Source organism: Panthera tigris, chromosome A2, assembly GCF_018350195.1.
Source record: "Panthera tigris isolate Pti1 chromosome A2, P.tigris_Pti1_mat1.1, whole genome shotgun sequence".
Taxonomy (NCBI): domain Eukaryota; kingdom Metazoa; phylum Chordata; class Mammalia; order Carnivora; family Felidae; genus Panthera; species Panthera tigris.
In genome coordinates this window covers 26,217,222-26,232,769 of record NC_056661.1, presented here as the reverse complement: position 1 = coordinate 26,232,769, position 15,548 = coordinate 26,217,222, and the positions used below count along the sequence as shown (strand labels likewise).

General features: G+C 40.6%; 1 protein-coding gene across 8 annotated transcripts in view; it reads right to left on the bottom strand.

The window, feature by feature from the left end:
* The window catches only part of PXK (PX domain containing serine/threonine kinase like), an 81,851-nt gene that overhangs the window by 43,402 nt on the left and 22,901 nt on the right, over positions 1-15,548 (bottom strand). For 7 of the 8 annotated variants that reach the window (XM_042979282.1, XM_042979283.1, XM_042979277.1 and 4 more), the window contains exons 2-3: positions 5,295-5,345; positions 3,339-3,386 (exon numbers count right to left, since the gene is read on the bottom strand). Coding sequence is in view for 6 of the 8 variants with exons in the window: in XM_042979283.1 (XP_042835217.1) it covers positions 3,339-3,386; positions 5,295-5,345 (99 nt within the window). In the remaining 2 variants the exon portion in view is untranslated. Of the gene's footprint in view, positions 1-3,338; positions 3,387-5,294; positions 5,346-15,548 lie in introns of those variants that run through there. The other variant, XM_015538541.2, reaches the window with a different exon arrangement.

Here is a 15,548-nt window from a genome sequence, read left to right as displayed (position 1 = left end):
CCTTCAAACTTTGAATCTGTCAATTTCTCACTTTCAATATCAGATCCCAGTGGTCTGCAAATTGCCTTCAATCATATTCCAGTGAGTGTTCTAGGGAGTTCTGAGCTCTCGACAGACTCTTAACTTGTCCCAACACTCCCCCCTAACCCCCTCCACCGGGGAACACAGTAGAGTCTCTCCCTCTCCTATGTCAGCAGTGGGAAGTAAAATTCAAATCACAAAACATTTATGCTACCACAGACCTGAGAAGTCATCTGGTTCAACCCCTTGTTTCAAATGGGGACAGTGAGGATGGAGAGGGGAAATAACTGACCCAAGGTCTCCCTGCCATAAGGGGCAGAGTCTGGACTCCTTCCCAATCTGGGCTCAGTTCCCATCATTTCAATTCCTGCTCCTTTCCTTTATGTTGTTGTGTGTGGTTTCCCTAGATGGTTACTAATTTGATGTTGCCTTTAAAAGAAGCTAGTGAGGGGCACCTGAGTAGCTCAGTCAGTTAAGCATCCAGCCCTTGATCTCAGGATGATGACCTGAGATCATCCAGGTCATGATCTCACAGTTCATGAGTTGTGGCCCCGTGTTGGGCTCTGTGCTGACAGTGCAGAGCCTGCCTGGGATTCTCTCTCTCCCTCTCTCTCTCTGCCCCTCCCCTGTGCACTTGTGTGCTCTTTTTTAAAAAAAAAATTTTTAATGTTTATTTATTTTTGAGACAGAGAGCACGAGTGGAGGAGGGGCAAAGAGAGAGGGAGACACAGAATCTGAAACAGGCTCCAGGCTCAGAGCTGTCAGCACAGAACCTGATGTGGGGCTTGAACCCACCAACTGTGAGATCATGACCTGAGCTGAAGTTAGATGTTTAACCGACTGAGCCACCCAGGCACCTCCCTCTCTCTCTCTTTCAAAAATAAATAAACATTAAAAAAAAATAAGGTAGTGATTCTTCTTCACTATCACCACAAAATATGCTCACTATAAAAAGTTGGGGAAATGAAGCTTTTTTTAAATGTTTTGCTTATATAGCTTATATGAGCTTGTTTATAAAGAACTTGGAAAGTACAAAACAGTATAAAGAGCCAGAAAAAAAACATAAGCCATAATCCTGCCACCTGGGGATCACCATTGTTAATAGTTTGGCATATTTCCCTCCAATCGTTTTTTTTCTAAACATTTCATGTAATTATATTATATTGCATGTATAATTTTACATCCTGTTTTTTTTTTTCATTTTGGCATTTTTCCTATTGGAGTCAGACAACTCCACATATGTGTATTATATTTCTCTTTCTTCAGCAGGAACTCATTTATCCGTCAGAAGGGTAATCAGACACTAAAAATCACAGTCACAGTTTTATTCTGTGGTTTTGAGAGTCTTTTTGGTCTGTTTTATGAAGGTTGTTTTGAAATTATTTTCTTGCCAAAAAGCTGTGTGTACTTTCTTCTGTTTGTTTACTTGGATCTAGAAAAACCTCCCACTGAAATGATGTCTGGCCATATCCTGCCCAGCATAAGCCAACATCAATACATGTGGATATTTGCATTTGAAATAAAATGCACACTGAAAGTGCCTATTTTAAAAGGGAAAATTACACTGAAGCAAAAATAAAATTCTATTATATTAAAAAGGCCATCATTGAATAGTCATAGAGATTCAACCTTACATCCCCTAAGCAAGAACAAATATGAGATAAAACCCTTTCCTCCCATCCCCATTTTTGGGGGCTGGGCCTAGGCAATTTCAAGTTCAGAAACCTTCCTCCCATAAGACTTACTCCTGGCTGAATGACACTGTACGAAGATCACTGGGCAAAGGTTCACTTGTGCATTGTGGTGAAAACACACAGTAGGCCCAAAGTTGGCTCCCAGAAGCTCATGCCAGGGTGGAAATGTTGCATGGAAATGTCTAGAGAGACTTGTGGAGAAAATCCACTGTTGGAATACACTGCATTTCGGTGCCTCATCTACAGTGCCACCACAGACCCAACTTTTGTCTAAGTGGAAAGGCTATGCTATAAAAATCCATAAACCAATTAAACCCATCAATGAGTAGAATCTGATCTCTTCCAATATTTTATCTGGAGATTTAAATTGGTCATACTATAATTAAAATTTAAAAAGACAACATTTGGCAAATGCATAACCATCTGCCAATTACATAAAGGTCTGTAGACAACTCAGGCCAATTCTACCAGAGAGAAAGTTAAGCATTCATGTTTTCAGCAGGGCTGTAAATAATGGTAAAGTTTGGATACTACATTTGCTACTTTCCTTTTGAAGGAAAGGAAGCATTTTGCTCCCTGCCAGCCTGCAGTCTGACTGACTTTTGTGGGCAGGATCAGAGGTCACTCAGAATAATATGTGATGGCTCGTTCACCGATGAAGGGAGCAGTGCTTCACCTCCCAGCTGAGCTGGTCACAAGCCACGTGCTCTGGCTCAGATTTATATTACCAATCAAATCTGAGATATGACACAAGCCCAATGGTCTGCAGTAACCCACGGCACTTGAAGACCAATCTGCTGAATGGAGACACGAGTGCTATTGCCACTACTCACTACGGTGCTTAAGCCCCTCTAGGACCCTTCAAGCACATCTGTTTCCAGAAAAAGGCTCTGCAGCTCATTTCTCTGTCCATTATGGCCACCAAAGTGGGAACATTTAAACCAGAGGGATTTAGAAATATGTATTTAAGAGAAAACAGTTACGGGGAACCTGGGTGGCTCAGTCAGTTGGTTAAGCATGTGACTCTTGGTTTCAGCTCAGGTCATGATCTCGTAGTTCATGGGATGGGGTCCCAAGTTCAGCTCTGCTCTGACAGCACAGAGCCTGCTTGGGATTTTCTCTCTCTCTCTCTCTCTCTCTCTCTCTCTCTCTGCACCTACCCTGCTCATGCTCTTTATCTCTCAAAATAAACATTTAAAAAAAAGAGAGAGAAAAAATTACATTGAAAAAGACTGAGTCTCTATTTACTGCTGAGTATTGATCTGCAACTGACTATGCAGCCTAGTTCAGTGGAGAGAGTCTGAGACAGTCCCAGCTCTAAGTGAACAAGTCCAGCAATTTAGTTAGTCATTCCCAATCTGTGCAAAGGAGATGATACACAGCATCCATGGCTGTGGTAAGGATGCAGTCTTGCATAAAGGTACTCACTTGCAAGGTGACTATCATAAATCACATGTTACCAAAGTTTATTTTTAGAGCCACACATCATCTGTTTAAAGTATAAGTCTATCTCCTCTGCCAGGGAAATTTGCTGATTTCTTGTTCCTGATATTGTCATTTCCAACTAATTTCTAAGACAGCCCAAGCAATGAACGTGTGTCATTAGTGTTTTCAAATATTTACCTGCAAGCTGTTGTTCAGCAAATCAAAGTCACTGTATCTCCTCACAATCTGTAAGACAAGACAGTGGTGTTTTCATTTGGCAAAGACCATCTCTTTTCATTTCCTTATTTAATATTTACTGACATTCTAGAGCTCAGGCATTTGCACTAAGCGTAGGAGGGCTCATACCTGGTACTTAACTTGCTTAACTAGACAGGCCCAGAAAACAGACCCAGAGTTGGCCGGGTCATACAAAACTGGTTAATGCCAGCCAAACACACAAGATGCCAACAGGTAAGAGAGAATGATTTTGTTTTCAGAGTGAATAGTCCTTTCAATATCCTTCTCATTAACCAGGCATCTGGAAAGATGAATTAATGATTTACCCAAAAAAAGTTTTACTGAACATGAAATCAAAGTAAAAGGAAATGGATAGCTTTGAGGCCATTTCATCCTTGCCCTGGATAAAACTTCCCCCAGTTAAGATCCCACCATTCTAGAGACAGGACTGCATCTGCAGGCAGAGAGGCCATACCTCTCCCAGATTCTCCGCATTTCCCTCCCAGCAGACGTCCACCTTCCATTGTCTATACATTCTTTCTTAGTTCTGCTTGATGCCATTGATTGGACCAGAATCAAATTCCACTAGTTCTTCAGGCTCTGGGCAAGGAAATTATTTTGCTTTTGAATGGTTTGACTTCAACTTTTATTGATGATTCTCAAATATTAGTGAGCAGAATTACCTGCTGATCATCTAGGACTCCACCCTCAGAGAATCTCTTGCAGTAGGTCCAGGGTGGGGCCCAAGAGTCTACATTTTTGTTAAGTATCCCAAGGATTCTAATGCATTGCATCTAGAAAACTGCCTCAAGGATTCATTCTTCTGGTAGGACAATGCTGTTGCCCTGCTTGTTGAATATACATCAGAGAGTTAAATACAAGGCCATCCCTGATAAATACAAAGGAGCAAAAGGTAGCACAGTGGTTAATCACAGAGAATATGCAAATCCCAACCCTGTTCTGTCACTGATCAGAGTGTGACCTTGGACTAGTTACTTACCTCTTGAATGTAAAATGGGGTAATACAATCGTATAGAACTGTTTTTAAAGGTTAGGTGAATCAATGTGCTTGAACCAGTGCCTAGAAGAAATGCTCACTAGATGTTAAATAGTGTAATTATTGAAACAAAAAGCATTTGAAATTTCAGGCAAAGGGGAAAGATCAAGTGTGGGCCACTGTGGTCCAAGACTGCTTAGGGTGAGAGAAAGTTCAAGCCTGACTCACAAGGTAAGATTTTTTTTGTAGATGAGAGAGGAGGAGGGTCATTATAATTACCTACTAGGCTGCACAGAAATGGCCCCTATACAGAAGTCAGCCACCCTCTGAAAGTCAACTGACATAGAAAGGACACCCGGATCTAGGTAGGAAGTTTTTTCTTTTCTTTCTGAGGCCACCCCTGAGGAGAGCAGACCCTGGGGCTGTAAGGTAACCCTCACCTACACACAGTGAGGGAACTGGCACTAGCATTTGCCCATGAGCGGACTTGGGAGTCCATGAAATGCAGTGTCCAAGCTGTACAATATCCAAGGTGCTATCTAGCCTTTCTACCTGATGGACTTAACTCTAACCTTCCCTACCCACACCATGGCTGCAGGGGAGGAGGTGTGAATTACTAAGAACAAAACCAGGAATCTGCCTACTATCTATCTATCCTACTCTGGGCCAAACTGGGGAACAAATTCATAGATACTCTCTGTGGTAACATCATACACAAATTAAACCAAACAACTGGAAACAGAAAAGTCTTTTATATTATAATACCTATCTTAAAGCTGAAGGTTTATATCTAAAAGAAACAGGATTCATACTTAACCATGTTTTGGTTTTTCCAGATTTTTAGATGCCCCGAGTCAGACTTTTAAACATATAAACATTTTTCTAAAGACAAAAAAAAAAAAAAAAAAAAAAAAACTTACCTGCCAGCTGTTTTCTACAGAAATTCCTCTTTGCACCCGAATGATATATTCCTAAAAAAGAGGGGGGAAAGAGCCTCAGTTATAAAATACCCAAATCAGAGGATCAAAAATATAAGTGGAAATATCAGATAAAGTACACTTGAGAACAAAGAAAATTACTAGAGACAGAGAAGGATATTACATCAAGATAAAACAGTTATCCACCAGCAAGACATAGAAATCTTAAATGTGTATGTACCCAACGCCAGAATTAGTACAAACTGATGGAACTGAAAGAAGAAATAGACAAATCCATGATTATAGTTGGAAACTTCAATACCCCTCTCTCAGCAATTGATAGAACAATTAGAAAACCAGGAACAATATAGAACTCAACAACACCACAACAATACATCAAACCAGCAGATTTAATTAGCATTGTTGGACACTCCATCCAACAACAGCAGAATACACATTCTTTTCAAGAGGATATATAGATGGCAAATAAGTACGTGAAAAGATATTCAATATCACTAGTCACCAAGTAGATGCATATTAAGACCAGAATGAGATATTACCATACACCAACCAAAATGACTCAAACACACAAAAAATAATACCAAACGCTGACTAGGATCCAGAGAAAGTGGACCACACATGCACTGCCAGTGGGAATGTAAAATGGCACAGTCACTCTGGAACACAGTTAAGCAGTTTCTTGAAAGATTAAACGTGCAAATATCATATGACCAAGCAATTGTACTCCAGGGCATTTATCTGAGAGAAATGAACATTTGTGTTCATACAAAGATTGTACACGAAGGGTCAGAGCAGCTTTATTAGTAACAGTCCAAAATTAGAAAAAAAAAGTCAAATGTCCTTAAGCGGGAATGGTTAAACTTTGTTACATCTATATCATGGAAAACCACTTAGAAACAAAAAGGTGTGGTTCATACAACTTGGATGAACTGCCAGAGTTATGCTGAGTGAAAAAGCCAATCCCCAAAGATTATAAACTACATGACTCCATTTATATAACATTCATGAAATGACAAAATTATAGAAATGGGGAACAGATTAGTGGCTGCTAAGAGTTAAGGCTGGGGTAGTAGGGTGTGTGGAGGAGGGAAGCAGGTGTGGCTATAGAAAGTGAGGTGCTATGGTTTGAATGATTGTGTCCCCCCAAAATGATGGTATTAAGAGACAGGACCTGAGGAAAGTTCTTAGGTTGTGAGAGTGATGCCCTCATGAATGGGATTAGTGCCATATCAAGGAGGCTCCAGAAGGATTCTTTGCTCCTTCCATCATGAGGATACTTTGAGAAGGTGTCAGCTACGAACCAGGAAGAGGACCCTCACCAGAAGGCAACCACGCTGATATCAGACTTCCAACATCCAGAACTGTGAGAAATAAATTTCTGTAGTGTATAAGCCGCACAGTTCATAGTGTTTTGTTATAGTAGCCTGAACACACTAAGATATGAGAGATATTTAAATCGATATCTTGACTGTATCAATGTTAATGTACTGATTGCCATACTGTACTACAGTTTTATAACACATTACCATTGAAACAAATTGGGTAATGGATACATGGGATCTCTCTGCATTATTTCTTACAACTGCATGTAAATCCACAATTATCTAAAATAAAAAGTTTAACCTTAGGCATTCAAAACTAGCTGTGGTAGCAATCGGAAGACTAAGATCCAGGGGCACCTGGGTGGCTCTGTTGGTTAAGCATCTGACTCTTGATTTCAGCTCAGGGCTCAAGTCATGAACTCAAAGTTCATAGGTTCCTGCCCCACACTGGAGCCATGTTAGAGTGGAGCCTGCTAGGATTCTCTCTCTCCATCTCTCTCTGCCCCTCCCATGTGTGCTCTTTCTCTCTCAAAATAAATTTAAAAAAAGAAAAAAGAAGACTAAGATCCATGAGTTTCAGTGTTCAGAGTTTCCATTTTATATGCTTCGTCAGCTAGAGAAGGCCATGATTAAGAAAACAGGTGAAAGGTGGAATAGAGATGCAGTGATGGCATTCCAGGTCCAGTGACCCCCAGACCGGCCTGGTTATTAACATCTATCTCCCTGCTCCGGAGCAGGGAGAAGAGAGGGTATTAAAAATACACATTCCCAGGCTTTGCATCAGACATACTAAATCAGAATCTCTAGGCTAGAAACCTAGGAATTAGATGTTTTTACAGCCTCCCCAGTAATTCTTACTAATAAGTAAGCAGGAAACACAGACCTAGTCCAGCCTTCTGCTTATATACACAGGGAATCATGATGAAGGTATAGATTAAATCATATAAAGAATGTTAACATTTTTTCCTCAAATATTCAGAATCATTTTAATATCCTTGGATGGTATGATTTACTTGTAGTCACTACTCAACAAATGCTTATCAACACAGTATTCGGTAAATCCTTTCTACCAAATTAATTTTCATTTAAATAGGTTATTTAGAAAACAAAGCCAAGTAAGCATTGTTAACCTGGTAAGTGGATTTTAAGACAGATCATATTACACTATCATTCATTTCCATTCTGTTTATTTAGCAAAGGTTGATGAAGTTCACATAGCAGAAATTCCTGTCTTCTCAGGAATATATAAAAGATGGTAATTCAACAATATCCACTCAATTATGAGTGAATTAACTGTGTATCTGGAATCTATGTTTAGCTGGTTTCATGTGGGGATATAAAATAAATGTTTTAAGAGTTATTTGTGTGGTGTGACAAATCTCTTAAGCAACATGCTAATGCAATTATTTCTGAATACATAAAGAGAAAATGCTGAAACCATATGACATTCTTACATTTTGGGGATCAATCCTTTAGCTTGGAAATTTTCATTTTTTCCAGAATTGTCTTACTGGCAAATTTTCTGAGCTTTTAACATTCTTAGAGTAAAGCTGAAATTAGCACATATAACTGAATACTTCCAAACAACTACATCATAGGCAAGCTCTTTTCAGGTCTAAAATTGAGGGAAAATGTTAATTCTCAAAAATACTTCTAACATTTATTATTTCACTATGATTTACCAGAGGAATAATAGTAATTTTAAAAATTCCAGTTCAATGTTGGGCACTTGGTAGGTGCTAAGTAAACACCGATGTCTTGCTTTATATTCTTTGAGTTTGAGGTTCAGACCTGCGCTTTACAAAGATGTTGCTGCCAGTTGCAAACATCAACTAAGCACCCACAGTGTTCCAGTGCCTGTGCTTCTTCCATGCTGGGGTGTAAGTCTGAACAAGGAACATACAGTTCTGGGGTGTCTGGATGGCTCAGCTGGTTAAGTGTCTGACTTCAGCTCAGCTCGTGATCTCAGTTTATGAGTTCGAGCCCCCCATTGGGCTCTCTGCTGACAGCACATAGCCAGCTTCAGATCCTTTGTCACCCTCTCTCTCTGTGCCCCTCCCCAGCTTGTGCTCTCTATCTCAAAAATAAATGAACATTAAAAAAATAATAAATAAATGTTAAAAAAAAAAAAAGAAATGTACAGTTTGACCCCATTTCTTGCTTTCTTCTTCTTCTAAGATCCCGTTTGTCAGCAATCTCCACACCCAACATGGAGATAGATCAAACTCACAAACCCAAGATCACATGCTCCAACATGTGTTGGAGGGTCACATGCTCCAACAACCAAGCCAGCCTCGCGCCCCTCCATTCCTTCCTTCTGAAGAAACACAATTTAGATTTTTTTTTAAACTTGTCTCTAAATATGTGACAAGTGTATCTTGTCTCTAAATACGTATCTCAAAATACTTGATTTTGGGGTCAGGAGCTTGAGACCTACACTGAGGGTAGAGTTACTTAAAAAGTAGAGTAGAATAAAATAGAACAGAATAGAATAGAATAGAATAGAACAAATAAAATTCAGAATTTCCTGAACATATATTTGTGCCAGAATAGGTTATATACCATTCAACTGGCAAACATCTTCCTATTGTACTCCTTTATATATGTTCCCTGCCCTTTATTCCTCTTCCCTCTCCCTCAAATTGACAGTAACAATTATGTCTTCTAGTCTTCCATGTGCCTTTTTTTTTTTTTCTTAAGTTTATTTGTTTATTTTTGAGAAAGAGAATGTGAGCTCACGCTAATAGTATCCTCGCTAAGGTATTCCTGAAGCCTCTTTACTGATACTCTATAAATTTGTCTATTATTGTGATTAAGATTACTATATTGTCTTTAAAAAAAACTTGTTTACAAAATGGCACATAGAGGGGTTCCGGAAGATGGCGGCGTAGGAGGACGCGGGGCTCACAGCGCGTCCTGCCGATCACTTAGATTCCACCTACACCTGCCTAAAGAACCCAGAAAACCGCCAGAGGATTAGCAGAAGGGAGTCTCCGGAGTCAAGCGCAGACTAGAGGCCCACGGAAGAGGGTAGGAAGGGCGGCGAGGCGGTGCGCGCTCCACGGACTGGCGGGAGGGAGCCGGGACGGAGGGGCGGCTCGCCGGCCAAGCAGAGCCCCCGAGTCGGGCTGGCAAAAGCGGAGGGGCCGGACAGACTGTGTTCCGACAGCAAGCGCGACTTATCGTCTGGGAGGCCATAAGTTAACAGCTCTGCGCGGAAAGCGGGAAGGCTGGAGGACAAAGGGAGGGAGAGCTGCTGAGCCCCCGGACGGCAGAGCTCAGCTTGGCGGGGAACAAAGGCGCCAGCGCCATCTCCCCCGCCCATCCCCCAGCCAAAATCCCAAAGGGAACCAGTTCCTGCCAGGGAACTTGCTCGCTCCGCGCAAACACCCAACTCTGTGCTTCTGCGGAGCCAAACCTCCGGCAGCGGATCTGACTCCCTCCCGCTGCCACAGGGCTCCTCCTGAAGTCCATCACCTAAGGAGAAGCGAGCTAAGCCTGCCCCTCCACCCCCCGTGCACCTTGCCTACCCACCCCAGCTAATACGCCAGATCCCCAGCAACACAAGCCTGGCAGTGTGCAAGTAGCCCAGACGGGACACGCCACCCCACAGTGAATCCCGCCCCTAGAAGAGGGGAAGAGAAGGCACACACCAGTCTGACTGTGGCCCCAGCAGTGGGCTGGGGGCAGACATCGGGTCGGACTGCGGCCCCGCCCACTAACTCCAGTTATACACCACAGCACAGGGGAAGTGCACTGCAGGTCCTCACCATGCAAGGGACTCTCCAAAATGACCAAACGGAAGAATTCCCCTCAGAAGAATCTCCAGGAAATAACAACAGCTAATGAACTGATCAAAAAGGATTTAAATAATATAACAGAAAGTGAATTTAGAATAATAGTCATAAAATTAATCGCTGGGCTTGAAAACAGTATACAGGACAGCAGAGAATCTCTTGCCACAAAGATCGAGGGACTAAGGAACAGTCACGAGGAGTTGAAAAACGCTTTAAACGAAATGCAAAACAAAATGGAAACCACGATGGCTCGGCTTGAAGAGGCAGAGGAGAGAATAGGTGAACTAGAAGATAAAGTTATGGAGAAAGAGGAAGCTGAAAGAAAGAGAGATAAAAAAATCCAGGAGTATGAGGGGAAAATTAGAGAACTAAGTGATACACTAAAAAAAAATAATATACGCATAATTGGTATCCCAGAGGAGGAAGAGAGAGGGAAAGGTGCTGAAGGGGTACTTGAACAAATTATAGCTGAGAACTTCCCTGAACTGGGGAAGGAAAAAGGCATTGAAATCCAAGAGGCACAGAGAACTCCCTTCAGACGTAACTTGAATCGATCTTCTGCACGACATATCATAGTGAAACTGGCAAAATACAAGGATAAAGAGAGAATTCTGAAAGCAGCAAGGGATAAACGTGCCCTCACATATAAAGGGAGACCTATAAGACTCGTGACTGATCTCTCCTTTGAAACTCGGCAGGCCAGAAAGGCTTGGCACGATATCTACAGTGTGCTAAACAGAAAAAATATGCAGCCGAGAATCCTTTATCCAGCAAGTCTGTCATTTAGAATAGAAGGAGAGATAAAGGTCTTCCCAAACAAACAAAAACTGAAGGAATTTGTCACCACGAAACCAGCCCTACAAGAGATCCTAAGGGGGATCCTGTGAGACAAAGTACCAGAGACATCACTACAAGCATAAAACATACAGACATCACAATGACTCTAAACCCATATCTTTCTATAATAACACTGAATGTAAATGGATTAAATGCGCCAACTAAAAGACATAGGGTATCAGAATGGATAAAAAAACAAGACCCATCTATTTGCTGTCTACAAGAGACTCATTTTAGATCTGAGGACACCTTTAGATTGAGAGTGAGGGGATGGAGAACTATTTATCATGCTCCTGGAAGCCAAAAGAAAGCTGGAGTAGCCATACTTATATCAGACAAACTAGACTTTAAATTAAAGGCTGTAACAAGAGATGAAGAAGGACATTATATAATAATCACAGGGTCTATCCACCAGGAAGAGCTAACTATTATAAATGTCTATGCGCCAAATACCCGAGCCCCCAGATATATAAAACAATTACTCATAAACATAAGCAACCTTATTGATAAGAATGTGGTCATTGCAGGGGACTTTAACACCCCACTTACAGAAATGGATAGATCATCTAGACACACAGTCAATAAAGAAACAAGGGCCCTGAATGATACATTGGATCAGATGGACTTGACAGATATATTTAGAACTCTGCACCCCAAAGCAACAGATATACTTTCTTCTCGAGTGCACATGGAACATTCTCCAAGATAGATCATATACTGGGTCACAAAACAGCCCTTCATAAGTTTACAAGAATTGAAATTATACCATGCATACTTTCAGACCACAATGCTATGAAGCTTGAAATCAACCACAGGAAAAAGTCTGGAAAACCTCCAAAAGCATGGAGGTTAAAGAACACCCTACTAACGAATGAGTGGGTCAACCAGGCAATTAGAGAAGAAATTAAAATATATATGGAAACAAACGAAAATGAAAATACAACAATCCAAACGCTTTGGGATGCAGCGAAGGCAGTCCTGAGAGGAAAATACATTGCAATCCAGGCCTATCTCAAGAAACAAGAAAAATCCCAAATACAAAATCTAACAGCACACCTAAAGGAAATAGAAGCAGAACAGCAAAGGCAGCCTAAACCCAGCAGAAGAAGAGAAATAATAAAGATCAGAGCAGAAATAAACAATATAGAATCTAAAAAAACTGTAGAGCAGATCAACGAAACCAAGAGTTGGTTTTTTGAAAAAATAAACAAAATTGACAAACCTCTAGCCAGGCTTCTCAAAAAGAAAAGGGAGACGACCCATATAGATAAAATCATGAATGAAAATGGAATGATTACAACCAATCCCTCAGAGATACAAACAATTATCAGGGAATACTATGAAAAATTATATGCCAGCAAATTGGACAACCTGGAAGAAATGGACAAATTTCTAAACACCCACACTCTTCCAAAACTCAATCAGGAGGAAATAGAAAGCTTGAACAGACCCATAACCAGCGAAGAAATAGAATCGGTTATCAAAAATCTCCCAACAAATAAGAGTCCAGGACCAGATGGCTTCCCAGGGGAGTTCTACCAGACATTTAAAGCAGAGATAATACCTATCCTTCTCAAGCTATTCCAAGAAATAGAAAGGGAAGGAAAACTTCCAGACTCATTCTATGAAGCCAGTATTACTTTGATTCCTAAACCAGACAGAGACCCAGTAAAAAAAGAGAACTACAGGCCAATATCCCTGATGAATATGGATGCAAAAATTCTTAATAAGATACTAGCAAATCGAATTCAACAGCATATAAAAAGAATTATTCACCATGATCAAGTGGGATTCATTCCTGGGATGCAGGGCTGGTTCAACATTCGCAAATCGATCAACGTGATACATCACATTAACAAAAAAAAAGAGAAGAACCATATGATCCTGTCAATCGATGCAGAAAAGGCCTTTGACAAAATCCAGCACCCTTTCTTAATAAAAACCCTTGAGAAAGTCGGGATAGAAGGAACATACTTAAAGATCATAAAGGCCATTTATGAAAAGCCCACAGCTAACATCATCCTCAATGGGGAAAAACTGAGAGCTTTTTCCCTGAGATCAGGAACACGACAGGGATGCCCACTCTCACCGCTGTTGTTTAATATAGTGCTGGAAGTTCTAGCATCAGCAATCAGACAACAAAAGGAAATGAAAGGCATCAAAATTGGCAAAGATGAAGTCAAGCTTTCGCTTTTTGCAGATGACATGATATTATACATGGAAAATCCGATAGACTCCACCAAAAGTCTGCTAGAACTGATACATGAATTCAGCAAAGTTGCAGGATACAAAATCAATGTGCAGAAATCAGTTGCATTCTTATACACTAACAATGAAGCAACAGAAAGACAAATGAAGAAACTGATCCCATTCACAATTGCACCAAGAAGCATAAAATACCTAGGAATAAATCTAACCAAAGATGTAAAAGATCTGTATGCTGAAAACTATAGAAAGCTTATGCAGGTAATTGAAGAAGATATAAAGAAATGGAAAGACATTCCCTGCTCATGGATTGGAAGAATAAATATTGTCAAAATGTCAATACTACCCAAAGCTATCTACACATTCAATGCAATCCCAATCAAAATTGCACCAGCATTCTTCTCGAAACTAGAACAAGCAATCCTAAAATTCATATGGAACCACAAAAGGCCCCGAATAGCCAAAGTAATTTTGAAGAAGAAGACCAAAGCAGGAGGCATCACAATCCCAGACTTTAGCCTCTACTACAAAGCTGTCATCATCAAGACAGCATGGTATTGGCATAAAAACAGACACATAGACCAATGGAATAGAATAGAAACCCCAGAACTAGACCCACAAACGTATGGCCAACTCATCTTTGACAAAGCAGGAAAGAACATCCAATGGAAAAAAGACAGTCTCTTTAACAAATGGTGCTGGGAGAATTGGACAGCAACATGCAGAAGGTTGAAACTAGACCACTTTCTCACACCATTCACAAAAATAAACTCAAAATGGATAAAGGACCTGAATGTGAGACAGGAAACCATCAAAAACTTAGAGGAGAAAGCAGGAAAAGACCTCTCTGACCTCAGCCGTAGCAATCTCTTACTCGGCACATCCCCAAAGGCAAGGGAATTAAAAGCAAAAGTGAATTACTGGGACCTTATGAAGATAAAAAGCTTCTGCACAGCAAAGGAAACAACCAACAAAACTAAAAGGCAACCAACGGAATGGGAAAAGATATTTGCAAATGACACATCGGACAAAGGGCTAGTATCCAAAATCTATAAAGAGCTCATCAAACTCCACACCCGAAAAACAAATAACCCAGTGAAGAAATGGGCAGAAAACATGAATAGACACTTCTCTAAAGAAGACATCCGGATGGCCAACAGGCACATGAAAAGATGTTCAACGTCGCTCCTTATCAGGGAAATACAAATCAAAACCACACTCAGATACCACCTCACGCCAGTCAGAGTGGCCAAAATGAAGAAATCAGGAGACTATAGATGCTGGAGAGGATGTGGAGAAACGGGAACCCTCTTGCACTGTTGGTGGGAATGCAAATTGGTGCAGCCGCTCTGGAAAGCAGTGTGGAGGTTCCTCAGAAAATTAAAAATAGACCTACCCTATGACCCAGCAATAGCACTGCTAGGAATTTATCCAAGGGATACAGGAGTACTGATGCATAGGGGCACCTGTACCCCAATGTTTATAGCGGCACTCTCAACAATAGCCAAATTATGGAAAGAGCCTAAATGTCCATCAACTGATGAATGGATAAAGAAATTGTGGTTTATATACACAATGGAATACTACGTGGCAATGAGAAAAAATGAAATATGGCCTTTTGTAGCAACATGGATGGAACTGGAGAGTGTGATGCTAAGTGAAATAAGCCATACAGAGAAAGACAGATACCATATGGTTTCACTCTTATGTGGATCCTGAGAAACATAACAGAAACCCATGGGGGAGGGGAAAAAAAAAAAAAAAAAGAGGTTAGAGTGGGAGAGAGCCAAAGCATAAGAGACTGTTAAAAACTGAGAACAAACTGAGGGTTGATGGGGGGTGGGAGGGAGGGCAGGGTGGGTGATGGGTATTGAGGAGGGCACCTTTTGGGATGAGCAATGGGTGTTGTATGGAAACCAATTTGACAGTAAATTTCATATATTAAAAAATAAAAAATAAAAAATAAATAAAAAAAACAACAAAAAAAACAAAAAGAATGTCAGAAAACAAAGATGTGATCTGAAAAAAAAAAAAAAACAAAAAAACAAAATGGCACATAATAATGATTGGAAAAG